Consider the following 15,832-nt stretch of genomic DNA (forward strand, 5'->3'; position numbering starts at 1 on the left):
CATTCAAATTGTGTCGGGTTGATGGCACATGTACATTTTCAGTGGGCTAAAACTGCCAAGCTCAATATGCACCTCGGTTTCATCACGACTCTATTGGTGGAGACAAAAAAAAAGATAAAGATTTTGGTCAGACAAACTGTAAATTACATGCATATAGCAGACAGGTAGAAGACAGATAAGACACAAAGTCAAAATTTAATTTTTGTTGTGGTGTGGTGGATACTAGATGGATACTGTGACTAGAGCATGAGACCAGAGTGAAGTCTATCATGACAATGCCATTGAGTATGGGTACTAAACTATCATGATACTGTACCATGAGTGTTGTCTTTTCCTGGTTCAAATGATCCATTACAATAAAACAATGCAATTGTATTTGCATGTACCTGATTGGTCATCCCCTTAATAAAGGAATAGTCTACTTTCAAATAAAAAATTCCTGATAATTTTACTCACCCCCATGTTATCCAAGATGTCCATGTCCTTCTATCTTAGTCAAAAAGAAATTAAGCTTTTTAATAAAAAACATTCCAGAATTTTTCTCATAATTTTTCTGAATGTGGCACAGCACGAAAAATATACTGTTGTTGACTGCACTGTATTCTTTAGCCGTGTGATGAGTTATAGCCATGTATCTATTTTGAAGTGTTTCTTACCTGGATGTGAAGCTTGAAGACCCCATGTAACAAAAGCGCTTGGGTATCTAAAGACCAGGAAACTGCATGTTAGAATAAGGTTAAAAATGTGTTAAATGCAACTTATTTATGGGTTAGAAGTTGTAGGGTTTTTCAACCACAAATCTGTCAATAATCGATTACACAGCATTAAAAAAGTGGATAAAATCTCTAAAAACAGACAGTCTACTAAGCATACATCTATAAAATCTAAACTTTGCATCTGAATTAGTAATGCAAAAGTATACTAACATAATCACTGATTCCAGAGTCCTGCGTTTTACTTTCCCTTATTTGCCTGCACAAATATTGAACTATTGTCTTGAAATTGAACTATTGTCTTGAAAATCGCATATGATCCCGAAATTGAATCTGTGCAATATAAAAATATAACTGAGGGCATTTGTGCAATGAATTATTACCTACCTATCTGCATTTCACGTCCCTCCTGAATGTTGTTACAGTGGCGATGATAACAGGCAATGATGTAAAACACATAGTAGGCATGACTACAGCACTTATTAATTTCATATTAACTTATTAACGTTAACTGTTGTCTGCCGATCGACCGCACGGTGCAGCTATCTTAGCTTGCCATGTGTGCAGGATAGCTAGCTACTAACTAAACCACATGGGTCATAGAACTGAGGTCCTGAAACTGCAGCACACCGCTATATCATCCAGTTCTGTAGGTGGTGCTGTCACAAAAAACGAGGGTCCTAGAATTGCGGTCCTGAAACTGGGGTCCTGAAACTGCAGCCTCCGGTTGTGCAGGAATATACTACTGGGCCACATCGACAACGCAGCTCAAATAAATTGTGTATGTCAACTCACTTTTATAACATTTCTTGTACACAATAACCACATACAAATAACTACCCAAATAAATTGCAATGGTTTTATTTAAAATATTTTGTTATATAAAAACTGATACATTTTAAGTAAAGAGGAAGTATTTTGATTCTCTTTAGTATAAAACAAATAAAATAAACTAGAGTATAACTATTTTAAATATATAAACCCTACTTTGAGGGTGTAGCACTTTTTACAGTGAATTCCAGAGTTTCGGCACCACAGCACTGAATGATATCACCCATAGTTGAAAGAAAACGAGGTACAGTAAGTACAAACCTGATTTCAAAAAAGTTGGGACACTGTACAAATTTTAATAAAAAGCAGAATGCAATGATGTGTAAGTTTCAAATTTCAATATTTTATTCAGAATACAACATAGATGCCATATCAAATGTTTAAACTGAGAAAATGTATAATTTAAAGGTGGGGTAAGTCTTATTTCAAAACCGTTTTAGAAAAAGGACACAGTGGAATAAAAAACTTGTAGTCAATCAGCAGGTAAGGGGCGTGTCTACTATTGATGGTGAGAAGAGCGCTTGCTCTCGCTCTGTGCACGTCATTATTCAAAACACAAGAGTCACACATGATGGACATAATATATGGAGCTAGAAATATGACAAAATGATCTGAATTTGAATTGTATAAATCTGAATTATTGACAAGTGTAATCTAACAAAATTGAATATTATGTTGCATTTTACACAGTTCTGAATTTGAATTTTTTTAATTGTTGAATAGATCCTTTGAAATTGAACACATCTGAAATGTTTTTATGTCGAAATTGTTTAGACATGTATTTTCAAACAGCAGATATTTTGTTCTGAATTAATCGACTGGAAATATTCAGTTTTTGAAAATACAGATTCAAGATTTCAGATGAAGAAGAAATTCAGATCATCAAATTCAATGTTCTAAAATTCAGATCATCAAATTCAATATTCTAAAATTCAGATCATCAAATTCAATATTCTAAAATTCAGATCATCAAATTCAATGTTCTAAAATTCAGATCGCAGAAATTCAGATCTTACAGAAAGTAGGCCAGAGGTCATCAGGGAAGAGTAAAGGATGTCAGAAAAATCCAACGGAGCACCATCTGATCATTTCATTTCCTATTTGTAATGGAATAAAGAGAAAAGATCAAACAACCCCTTTATACTTTTTTGTTTATTTTAGATTAATGCACAGAAAAAAAGATTTCGGCTAGATTTCTCATTTTTCGTGCGTGATTTACAAATCGCTGATTAGTGAAGAAAATCTAAGCATTTTACGTCATCTGTCGTTCTCCAGGGTTGAATCCAAAATTGCCCCCCTAAACCCTCACTATACCCTACTTTAGTCCACTAATACAGTTAACTCGAACAAGTGAATGAATGTAGATCCGATGAGTTGTCTTTTGGGGGTGGGGGGTGAAGTTGTTAACAATAATAATGGGAAATGCTCTAATGATGCGTGACCTATTTTTAACAGTCTATGGCGTGACATTCACAGATCACTGTAGCCCTCAGTTCAAGCAAAAGGCAGCGCTCATGACATGAACCAATCACCTCCGCTTTACAGCACGAGAGAAACCATGAATGAACACACAGGGCTGACTGTAAGGGCTCCACATTATCTTTGTCTGGGACAAATCAAAGAGGGTTTTACTTTCCCGACAGGACAAATAAAACATTAAAATAACCAGCTAATAATTTATTTATTATTATATTACAATGTAAACAGCGACTGATAATGGAGTGTATCTCTGGTAACAAAGTCACATTGAGGCTGGCTGCCTGTCTCTTTGTGAGACATTCGTGGAGAAATCAAAACAAGTGAGCAGCAATCTAAACGATTTCAAATACATTGCAATCGTGAATTGTGTAGCATAATTCATTATTAGGTACTTACATTTTAGACTCAAAAAACTTTTTTTGTTCTATTTCAACTATGATTTCACCGACGAATATAGTTCCAAAGGAACAACACTCAGCGCGGTGTTTTGAACTGAATGAATCAGCGTTTTGAATGAATCATTTGAATGAACGACTCAATGACTCACTCATTAAGACGATCACTTGCTGCCACCTATTGGCGGTTTAGTTTCATGTTTAAAAGTATCATTGCATTTTTTTATTTGTATATTCAAACATTTAGAACATCAATCTCATAACATTATTTATTGCTGTTTCATTTTTGCAGTTTAAATTAATTAATTTGATTGGTAAAAGCCCTAGTGTCTTACTAATATAACTGCATTTATTAATCAAATGTAAGAATTGAACATGAAATGCATACATTTAATAAGATTTAAAAAATGGCCTTTATAAAATGACATAACGCCCTGGGGTAAATATCACAAATATGCAGATTTAAGCAGGCCTATGTAAAAGCTGATAGAACACTGATGAGAATATTATTTCAAAATCAATATATGTATACCACCAAAAATCCCCCCAATACACTGTACAGTACATAAAATTTACTCTGTACTCTACCTGATAGGCCGGATTTTGAAACTTGTTTGCAGGTATGTATTTGAGGGTATAGGGGACGATTTCAGATTCAGCCCAGGTCTGTTCAACAAAATAGTAGTCTTATAGCAGTAGAAGACTACCGCTTCTTAAACTGTACTGGGCAGGTCCTAGATCAGGCAACTTTTCTGTGCAACTTAACCCGTTTCACAGAAAAAAATGTTTATCTGATATATAAAATATGAATCAGTACCCAACCTTATTTAATTGTGCGGTAAACCCAACCCGATCACACGAAAAATGAGAAATCTAGCCGAAATCTTTTTTTCTGTGCATTAATCTAAAATAAACAAAAAAGTATAAAGGGGTTGTTTGATCTTTTCTCTTTATTCCATTACAAATAGGAAATGAAATGATCAGATGGTGCTCCGTTGGATTTTTCTGACATCCTTTACTCTTCCCTGATGACCTCTGGCCTACTTTCTGTAAGATCTGAATTTCTGCGATCTGAATTTTAGAACATTGAATTTGATGATCTGAATTTTAGAACATTGAATTTGATGATCTGAATTTTAGAATATTGAATTTGATGATCTGAATTTTAGAATATTGAATTTGATGATCTGAATTTTAGAATATTGAATTTGATGATCTGAATTTCTTCTTCATCTGAAATCTTGAATCTGTATTTTCAAAAACTGAATATTTCCAGTCGATTAATTCAGAACAAAATATCTGCTGTTTGAAAATACATGTCTAAACAATTTCGACATAAAAACATTTCAGATGTGTTCAATTTCAAAGGTTCTATATTTAACATTTAAAAAAAATTCAAATTCAGAACGATGTAAAATGCAACATAATATTCAATTTTGTTAGATTACACTTGTCAATAATTCAGATTTATACAATTCAAATTCAGATCATTTTGTCATATTTCTAGCTCCATAGACAAAGCCTAATATATGCTGCTTGACTATGCTCCTGTGTCATGTTCACTTGTTAGTCCATTTGCGATAGTATTGTGTCTCACTTCAGCGATGATAAAGACCCGTTCATTTCCACACCGTATATGGAGCATCTAAATCTCCTCACTGTGTGCTTCAAGCATCAGCTCACACAATGTCTCTGACAAGTAAGATACTATAACGTTACTCCTAATATATGTTTGTTTACTCTTTTCATGATCTATATAACCCTTATCCAGTCATAATTGTAATATGTCGTTAGCTGGACTGTCGTGCTTGTGTTCTATAGAGTTGTTCATGAGAGCAGTTTGATCGCTATCTAATCTTGTCATAATTCAAATATATGTCGTTAGTTGGACTGTCGGCTCGTGCTATAGAGTTGTTCATGAGAACAGTTTGTGATTTTGTGATCGCTATGACTCTAATCTTGTCATAATTGTAATGTCGTTAGCTGGACTGTGTGCTTGTGTACTATCGAGTTGTTCATGAGAACGGTTTGTGTTTTTGTGATTGCTGTAACTCTAATCTTGTCATAATTGTAATATGTTCATTAGCTGGACTGTCTTGCTCGTATTATCGAGTTGTTCACAAGAACGGTTTGTGTTTTTGTGATAGAAGGGATGACTTTTTAATTGAATATTCGACCTGGATTAGATACACAGAGATTCTGCCACAGCCGTTGATGCCTAGGTTTATGTATGTGTGAGGCGGAGCTATCAAAATAGGGGCGAGACCCTTTTGGGGGTAGGGGTGTGTTTGTTTTGGTCATTTGAAATATCAACAACGGTTACACGATAGCACTTACCCCTAGCCTAGAAATCTAGAGCACCCTAGCGGCAGCAAATGTAATATTTAGCAAATTTAATATCGAGAGCACCTAACTCTTGCCGCCGGACCAATCACATCGTGTATAGAGTCGGTGGGCGGGGCCATGATGACGACGGCCGAGTTGCGTGCTTCTAGTAAACACAGAAACTGGCAAACGGCGGTGGTCTTTCGAATCAGCTTTGACTGCGATTCTGGAAGACTTGGAGTTAAGCTTTTCTCTGAGAAAAGAACGGCACTGAAGTCATTCTTAAAAAGGGAAGATGTGTTCGGGGTTTTGCTGACCGGATACGGCGAATGTTTAATCTGTCAACAAGCTCTGTTTCACCTTCGTTGCTCTGGTTGGTTGTAGCGCTATCCTATCGCGTTCAGAAGGAGTTTGAAAGACAACCGTTTATCCCGCCCCTCGGATTGAGCCCTGTCTATGGTGAGTTTCCAGACCAAACATCTTGATGTGGGTCTGGCTTGTCAGGCTAACTTACCCCACCTTTAAGGGAAAAATAAGTTGATTAACACATCTCAAAAAAGTTGGGACAAGGCCATGTTTACCACTCTGTGGCATCCCCTCTTCTTTTTATAACAGTCTGCAAACATCTGGGGACTGAGGAGACAAGTTGCTCAAGTTTAGGAATAGGAATGTTGTCATATTCTTGTCTAATACAGGCTTCTAGTTGCTCAACTGTCTTATGTCTTCTTTGTCGCATCTTCCTCTTTATGATGCGCAAAATGTTTTCTATGGGTGAAAGATCTGGAATGCAGTCTGGCCATTTCAGTTCCCAGATTCTTGTTATTGCTACCATGAGCCAATATTTGGCAATACTATGAGCCAATATTTGGCATGCCATTTTAAAATGTCTCACTTTCAACATTTGATATGTTATCTATATTCTATTGTGAATAAAATATAAGTTTATGAGATTTGTAAATTATTGCATTTCTTTTTTATTCACAATTTGTGCAGTGTACAAACTTTTTTGGAAGCGGGTTAGTAGTTTTAAGTCAGATGACCGGAGAGAATGAGGAGGAGAATAATAGAAGTTCAGATAAATAATGGGGACCAAGTCTATAAAGACATTTAAAGGGGTACTTCAGCGCTGGGAAGATGAATCTGTATTTAAACTGGGTCATTAATGTAGTAGAAATGTGAATTTATTTTTGAATTTGGTGCCTTCTAGACTGAGAAAAGACAGAAAATGTATTTTTGTCTCATGGGGATGAAAGACTACAATTCCCAGAATGCTTCGCTGCCCTGTGAGGCCATTCCCAAAGCCAGCTACTTGATTACTGTGACTGAGTTGGAGAAGACACTACAATTAAAAACTGAACGTGTCTGTTCAATATAATGAGTGAGTCGCCGCGTGAGTATCACAGCACTGAGCACTAACTGCAGGAGTCAGATAAATGAGCTGAGCTCTCGTAATGAGAGCTGAGGTAATCGCGACTTCACTCATGGCATACATTCACAACGTGAGTTCAGTCTGGCGCGTTTCAGCCTTTGCAAGCTTAACTTTCATAGAAATTAATTTGAGAAGTTAAAAGACTTACATTGCTCAGCATAGCTCCGTTTAAATGAGTGCCTGTAGCTGTGAGCTGAGCTGTTAGTGTGATCTCCCATCCCTCACACGCGAGTTCAAAACATGCGGAAATGGCTCCCTCTGCTGGCTGTAGTCTTTAGCCTTTGGCCAAACATTCCTCCTATGATGCAAATATTGTCAATTTGCATCATAGGAGGAATTTTTCCAGAAATAAAATGCATAAATCTCTTGTCTCAGGGGGATATGAGGGGGGAAAGCACAATCATTTGAATATACTCCAGGGTTTCTACTGATACAAAGCCATATGCTAATCGCTGAAGTAACCCTTTAAAAGTTTACAATAGAATTTTACTGAAGAAAATCCTGCTGCAGGCTTCAGTGTCACGTCACAAGTTTGGGTTTGGTAAAAAACATTTATTATTATTATTATTATTATTATTATTATTATTATTATTATTATTATTATTATTATTATTATTATTATTTAGGAAAGAAGTCTGTTATTCTCTCCCAGGCTACATTTTTTAAATTAAAAAATACAGTAAAACTGAAATATTGCCGAATGATATTACAATTGAAAATAATTTTCTATAAAAATAAAAAAAAAAATGATGAAAAGGTGAATTTTCAGCATCATTCCTCCAGTCTTCAGTGTCACATGATCCTTTAGAAATCATTCTAATATGCTGATTTGGTATTCAATAAACATTTCCTTATATTATCTATGTTGAAAACAGTTGTGTTGCTTAATGTTTTTTTCAGGATTATTTGATGATTTGAAAGTTCAAAATCTTTTTTTTTTTAAACAATCAATGGTCTGAATTTACTGCCACTTTAAAACAAAAAACTTTTGATAAATGTAATGCATCCTTGCTGAATTATTTTTTCTTTCTTTTTTTACCCCATTTTATTATTGTTATTTTAAATAATTCAGATATCCTTTATAGGTGAACCCAATTGTTTGTCCCCTTGCATAAGCTTAGCCGGCACACTCTCTACCCTTCATAATGAGTTCATTGAGAGTGGTCCGTGCTGTGCATGCTGAGAGACAGACTCTGCCGGCTAGGCTTGGAATTTAAAATGAGCTTTTGTGCTTTTAACACTGTGGTTTATATTCGAGGACACGGAAGAAAATCCATGACCGTGGTCTTTCTTAACAGCGTCCTGTGATGCTGTTATCACACCCTTCCTTTCTGTCTGTGGCTCCCAGCCTCTCACCCCACCTCCCTCTCTCCCTTCCTCCCTCCCACTCCCTGCTCTGCATCAATGCTGCTAGCTCCCACACTGATGATGTCATCAGCGACTCACGGCTGATCAGCATCCTTGGCTCCACCATAAGAGCCATTTTGTGTTAGTCTGGAGAAACGCTCTCTCTCAACACATCCCCACATCCATTAACCCCTCCCTCTGCTTGGCCCTTCTTGATGCACCACTGCGTACCAGGCCCTGCAAAACCAGACTCCCTCAGTCTGATGGTCTTGCCAGGGGGGGCTCCACCTGCATTGGTGTTTCTGAACTAGGGAGAGGCTGCTGAGAGCCTATTGGGAAAAATAATAAAACAACTGGGTGAGGAAGAAGACGGCGCATGGAAGCAGTCTTGATGGAATAACCTACTGCTATCCGCAATCTCAACAGGATATTGCCATCAGGAATCAGTTAAGTGAGGTCTTGATTATTTTTTGTGTGATTTATGTAGACCTATTTTATAAACAGTGTTTTTCATGTGTCTTATGAGAAGGCAAGGAGGGTGGTGCACTATTCTGCTCTTGTTTTGTCCGGAAAGCCAAACAGAGGCTAATGAAATACAAAACAGTCAGCAAAAAATGGAAAAGATCTAGGATGGATGTTTTTAAAAGGAAAACTGTCTTCACAGAAAATATAGAAATAGAATTATCTGACATTGTACTATTATTATACTATTTCAGCATGTTACTCATAAATATAATTATTATTATGATTGGATATCAAAGGATTTAATGTATAATTGCTGCATGCAGTCTTTATATGTATTGACAGTTCTGAGATTGACCACAGTGCTAAAGGATGCTGTTTATGCTGGTAGGGTGAGGCCATGTCATGAAATTTGGGCCTTTTTCATCATTCGGATGTTTTCAATTTCTAAGGTCGGCGCTTAGTGAAATGCCTTCTGTATGAATATATAGCCTAACGAAATAGCGTTTTTAAATATTATTTTGATGTGCGTTAGGGAGGGTATACTAGCACTGTTTGTGGAGCAGGAAACGATTTAATATCGGAAATTCTAAAATCTGTATATTTTACTGCAATCTGCTAAAGATTCTGAGAAAATATTGCCATAGTAACAGAGGCGTCACTTCTTCCACGTCTACCGCCACCGCGACGCGACACGCTTCTCTCGATTATACAATGCAAACTGGTGATGTCGATTTTAATTGTGTAACGTTAGATATTATTCGTTATTGTTAAGTTATATTGGGAGCGTTCTTATATGTCGCGTCTCTAGCAGTGTAAGCCTATGTGGGGTGTTGCTGCCGCATCATAGCATCTAACGTTACGCAGAGGCAGCTCCAAATGAACAGATGGAATACATATTTATATGATAACCTTGTTTAGGATATCTGCTTGTCGTCCGTGGTTTGCTTAATGGCCGTTGCAACGGATTCATTGCGTTTGTTTTGCCGGGTGGGCTGACGCAAATGCACGTCCATCACAGCTGATTCATGGCTGTATTGGCTGACGGTCAGGGCAGCCATTTCCATTTTACGAGGACTAATACTGTTCTGTCTGTATGTGAGAATAACATTTGCTCAATGCGCCGTTTTGTGTAGTAATATAACTGAGTTTGCACTCGAAGGATGGCACCTAGCCCAGTCCTTTTCTGGATGTGAGAACAGTTGTTCAAATTTACCCACAGCTTGTTTTTAGTAGCCTATATGTTACATGTTTTTTTTTTTTGAATCTCTCTCTCTCTCTCTCTCTCTCTCTCTCTCTCTCTCTCTCTCTCTCTCTCTCTCTCTCTCTCTCTCTCCCCCATTTGGCACCTGAGGCAAATTTGGTTCTCTGGTAAAGAAGAAAGTTGAACACTTTTTCCTAATTCATTGTTATTATTTATGTAGTATGACATAATTTAAGCTACAGTATAGCTATTGACCCAATTCCTTTTTTATGGATTAAGACTATATCCACTGGGCAGTTATTAATTGGGTTATGTGAGGCCACGGTGTCAAAGAGTTGTTGATATGAAATGTCCCTAACCCGTAATTTGATTTACAGCATGTAAAGCATGTTGTGTGGCTGTTTGTTAGTTCTTTTATTAAATATCCACACGTGGATCCTAAACCTGTTTGTAAGTCTGATTTGCTACAGAGGTTATGAATTCACATAGCCATATCAAGTGTACAGTAATCTACTGAATGTGATAGTCATGATGAGTCATGGTCTCAATCTCAGAGAGCTCCATTACCTAAATTAGATTATCAATAGCGTAACTTAGCCAGCACATTATCCTGAACAGATTCATGGGGATTTTCCTTAATTATTTCTTGAAGTGAATTGCTGAGTTACTAAATATAAAGTGTAGGACTAACACATTTTTAGCCTCATTTTGCATTTGTACTCCTAAATCTGTAGTGAAATACATTTCAAATATAGTAGAAATCTTTTATATCATTAGTTTTTTAAATTGCAACACATAGCATGCCAGTGTTTCTCTCTACAGGTGGCAGGTGGCCTCTGATTCCTGGCTGGGCTTCATTCCATCAGATCCTGTGCTGTAGCAAAGCCCCAGCACTCAGACACCATGGCAGGAGCCTCGGTGAAAGTAGCTGTGAGGGTCCGACCCTTCAATTCACGAGAGATTGGAAAAGATAGCAAGTGTATCATCCAGATGTCAGGCAACACTACCAGTGAGTGCTCTTTCAAAACATTTGTTTTCACTTGCTGTTAATGATTATTATAACTCACTTGTCTAAAGGAGATGAGTGTCAGTGTGCTCACTGATGTAGTAATAATTTATAATCGTTATGAATTATTTATTTCGATGGTCTCTTATAAGCACCCCATGAGAGAAAATATTGCATCTCTAGGCTTACAGGTTTGAAAATGTCAAAGGGGTCATGCTTTTGTTTTCGGTAAAGGTTAGCTTTAATTGATTGGGTGTGCTGTCACCATCTGACCAGATTTGTTGACTTAAGTTTTACGCTTTGGTTCATAGTAACACAGTTTTTGGTAGTTCTTAATTAATTTATCCCCCAGTTTTACAGACAAATCTTAAAGTCCGAAAGTTTAGTCCCAGACTAAAATGCATGTTTGAGCTCTTTAAACTGAAAGCAGCTTGCACTGACCGATCTTTAAATATGTAAATGCCATTGTTTTGTCTCAAGATGCACACTTGTAATGTCTTTTTAAGGCAGGGTTAAAAAAGCTACTTAAATGTCCCAATTGAACTGAAACCTAATCCTGGTTTAATCTAAACCGTCTATGAAACCAGGCCTATATGAATATTCTTGCTCTAATCTATGGAAACAAAAATATGAGGAACAAAATCACATTTTCTTTAAAGGAACACCACCTTTTTTAGAAATACGGCTTATTCAACTTCTTTACTACATTTAGATATGTGGGCAAATTCATTTTTGGCTCAGCACATGCATTGTTTTAGTTTGGCAGGGTCGCCACTAGCTTAGCTTAGCATAATGAATGGCGTCCTGTAAAAGTGATCCAAAAAAACACCTAATTACTTCTTGTGGCCTGCGTTTTCACAAAGAGTACAAATAGCGATGCAGATTAAGACTACTCTGTAAAAAAATATTTAGAAAAAAAGTTACCTGGTTGCCTTAATTTTGAGTTCATTGAAATTAAAATTTTGAGTTAATACAATGACATTTTTTTGAGATTCGACAACCTTTATTAAAATATTATTAAAAGATTTTGTAAACATATTGGGTAATTGTGTGTTTTATTTCTGATGACGCAGTGAGACATGCCAAATAGCGCTATTTTCATGATTTATCAAAAAATGTATGTGGTTCAGATACAATAATATTTTAAGTTTCTATTTATTAAACAAATTTCCTTCATTGTATTAACTCACATTTTTAATTTCAATAAACACAAAATTTTAAGGCAACCAGGTTACTTACTTTTTTAAGTTAAACCAACAAAATCCCCCAAAAATGTTTACAGTGTAGGCAATTTCCTAGGCAGATATTGACTTGGGACTATATTATGGGGAAGAACAGGCAAAGCTCTCATCCTCACATACTCCGGCTGATGAGCAAACGCAATGTGTTGTGTGATATCTCTGCGCCCAAGTAGCAGTGCTTCGCCTGTTCTTCCCCATAATATAGTCCCAAGTCAATATCTGCCTAGGAAATCGCATAATCATAATCTGCTTCGCTATTTGTACTCGTTGTGAATACGCTGGCCACAAGAAGGAATTAGGTGGGGGTTTTTTTTGGATCACTTTTACTTGGGACATGCTAGCTGGCAACATAGGATTTCATTCATGCTAAACTAAGCTAGTGGCGACCCTGCCAAACTAAAACAATGCATGCACTGAGACAAAAATGCATTTGCCCACATATCTAAATTTAGGAAAGAAGTTGAATAAGCCTTATTTCTAAAAACAGTGAAGTGTTCTTTTAAGACATGGAGATTGGTTCATCTCATATAAAGTATAATGCTGAGAGTGGCTCGTTCAAAATAATTATTTGCCCATAATGTACAAGAAAAACAATAATCTTGCCATAATGATATAAAAATCTGTATTTTTTAATGTTTCATGGACAGTAAGAAATATTTATCAGTGAAATGAACAATCAACATCATGTTTTAATGAACAGTGGCCAACTATGTGGCATTTCCAGCCCCCGTTTCTAGAGCAGCTCCAAAAAACTGTAAACAGTCCTGTTGTTCTGCCTGCAGTATGAGTGGGAAAACAGAGTCAGCTGATGTAGAGTGTGAGGTCAGAGACACTGCACAGCTTTGTGCCGGTGAGAGGATGCAGGGAGGTTCATGACCTCATTCCCAGAACCCAAGGGATGGCATGATTCACGCATCCTTAGAATCATCTGTCTTGAAACATGCCGACATTATATATTGCCTTATAGGGTATATTACCAGTATGCTGTTATGATGACTACATTGAGATATTGATTGATTTTTATTATATTTGGACATGGCTTTTGTGGAAAAATAAAGAGACGGCCATGTCTTAATTCATACAAATGGCATATAATTTATAATTATAGTTAAATATAATTTACTTGTTTATTTAGGTGTGTATTTTACTGTTTAAAATTTTAGGTTTGGTAAGATTGTTTTTATTTATTTATTTAGGTAAGAAGTCTGTTATTCTCACCCAGGCTGCATTTATTTGATAAAAAATACAGTAAAAAATGTAATAATGTCAAATGTTATTACAATTTAAAATAACATTTTCTAAAAACAAAAATGTTCAGCATCATTACTCCAGTCTTCAGTGTCATATGCTGATTTTCTGCTCAAGAAATATTTGTGCTGTATAATATTTTTTGTGGAAACATTTTTAGATTTAGATTTTTTCGTCCCCTTTAAATTCTTTGAATGAAAAGTTTAAAAGAACAGCATTTATTTTTAACAAATATTTCGTAACATTATAAATGTTTATTTAATGTCACTTTTAATAAATGATATGAAGCCCTGCTGAATAAAATTATTAATATTATTATTTTAAATATTACTTACTCCAATTTTTTAATGGTTGTGTATAAATATGTTTACAGAAATAGTGAAGTTGTTCTATCCTCATTATGAAGTTTTTAACACTATCGTCTAGACATTTCTGGACTGAACATGAATGCCAATGGGAAAATAGTTTAATGTATGGTAGTTAGTTGTTTTGTCCATTAGATTGTAGATTTATTCTTATAGACATGTTCTTTTCACTTTCTAGCAATTATAAATCCAAAACAGCCCAAGGAAAACAAGAGCTTCAACTTTGACTATTCCTATTGGTCACATACGACGGTGAGTTTTTTTGACACAATTAACTGTTGAATCCGCCTCTTACGCAACTCACTGCTACTATTTCTTATTCTATTATGATGGCTGTTCTTGAGACATTTAAGATTATTTTTTTGGTGTTCTGTGTGTTTCTGTCTTCAACAGCCAGAAGATGTGAACTATGCATGCCAAAGGCAGGTTTATAAAGACATTGGGGAGGAAATGCTTCTACATGCCTTTGAAGGATATAACGTCTGTATCTTTGCCTATGGGCAAACTGGGGCCGGAAAGTCATATACCATGATGGGCAAGCAAGAGAAAGACCAAGAAGGCATCATTCCATTGGTAGTGTACTATAATACCATCTGTTATTTACATTATCACTGTCTTTGATATTGTAGCAAATAGCTTAGATGCCTCTAAGGAAACACATTCTTAATGATTAATCTCTCTGTGACAGCTATGTGAGGACCTGTTTACCAAGTTCAATGACAATAATGATAACAACATGTCATACTCGGTTGAGGTAAGAACAACACCTTCATCATAAATTGCATTCTTTACATAGAATCTGTATAGAAAGTGAAAATTGTTCTGCCTCTCCAGGTCAGTTACATGGAGATCTACTGTGAGCGTGTGCGGGATCTTCTGAACCCAAAGAACAAAGGGAATCTGCGTGTGCGAGAGCATCCTTTGATGGGGCCGTACGTGGAGGACCTATCAAAACTGGCTGTGACTTCCTACAATGACATTCAGGACCTGATGGACTCTGGAAACAAAGCCAGGTGACAGACATTTAAAGCTACACTGTGTAACTTTTTTAGTTTATTCTTGGCTAAAAACACTTAGTTCTTTCAAAAATATACGTGCTCATTAATGTATATTTACTTCTTTCAAGTAATAAAGTATTCTCGTAAGTTTATAATATGCCATTGAAAATACATACGGGTGAGGGGTTCTAATGCTGGTCGCCATGTTGCTCCTCCATCTTGAAAGTACATTAGCCAAAGAGGGACATACCCATAAATTCAAGCTTTGCCTTTCGCGTTTTAACACTCAATGGCACCGTGTCGAATGTGAGGAGGGGGATTGCCATGTTAATCTTGGACTAAATCGGCCACCGTAGGAGATAAAACTATTATAAACTATAAAGTAGGAGATACTACTATATAGAAACTATTATTCACTGCATATACCTCTTCACAACTAGATAGGGGAAAATATCACACAGTGTAGCTTTAAGTACAGTATGGGGCATCTCTGAACTACACTAGCTTCAAAATGTGGTTCTTGTAAATAGTCTCATACTACTGACGCCAAACTACTGAATGGTAGTATATCTTATTTGTTTGGTATGGTGTATTTAACAAATCATTTCACCACTGCTTTTGCTTACCATGCCGTTTGTTCTCAGGACTGTGGCGGCCACCAACATGAATGAGACCAGCAGCCGCTCACATGCTGTATTCAACATCATCTTCACACAGAAACGACATGATAGTGAGACAGACAACACCTCTGAAAAGGTACTGCATCCTCTCCTTCCTTTTCCACCAGGC

General features: G+C 36.4%; 1 protein-coding gene across 7 annotated transcripts in view; it reads left to right on the top strand.

Annotated features, from left to right (window-relative positions):
• Nucleotides 1-8,588: 8,588 nt before the first annotated feature.
• Nucleotides 8,589-15,832, top strand: part of kif1ab (kinesin family member 1Ab) — a 31,731-nt gene continuing 24,487 nt past the window's right edge. The window contains exons 1-7 of one of the 7 annotated variants that reach the window (XM_067453892.1): nt 8,589-8,965; nt 11,008-11,194; nt 14,224-14,297; nt 14,439-14,618; nt 14,734-14,799; nt 14,880-15,058; nt 15,688-15,799. In XM_067453892.1, the coding sequence (XP_067309993.1) occupies nt 11,089-11,194; nt 14,224-14,297; nt 14,439-14,618; nt 14,734-14,799; nt 14,880-15,058; nt 15,688-15,799 (717 nt within the window). In that variant the 5' untranslated portion in view covers nt 8,589-8,965; nt 11,008-11,088. The remainder of the gene's footprint in view (nt 8,966-11,007; nt 11,195-14,223; nt 14,298-14,438; nt 14,619-14,733; nt 14,800-14,879; nt 15,059-15,687; nt 15,800-15,832) is intronic. The other 6 variants (XM_067453898.1, XM_067453893.1, XM_067453895.1 and 3 more) reach the window with 6 other exon arrangements.

The sequence above is a fragment of the Pseudorasbora parva genome, chromosome 9, assembly GCF_024679245.1.
Source record: "Pseudorasbora parva isolate DD20220531a chromosome 9, ASM2467924v1, whole genome shotgun sequence".
NCBI classification, from domain to species: Eukaryota; Metazoa; Chordata; class Actinopteri; order Cypriniformes; family Gobionidae; genus Pseudorasbora; species Pseudorasbora parva.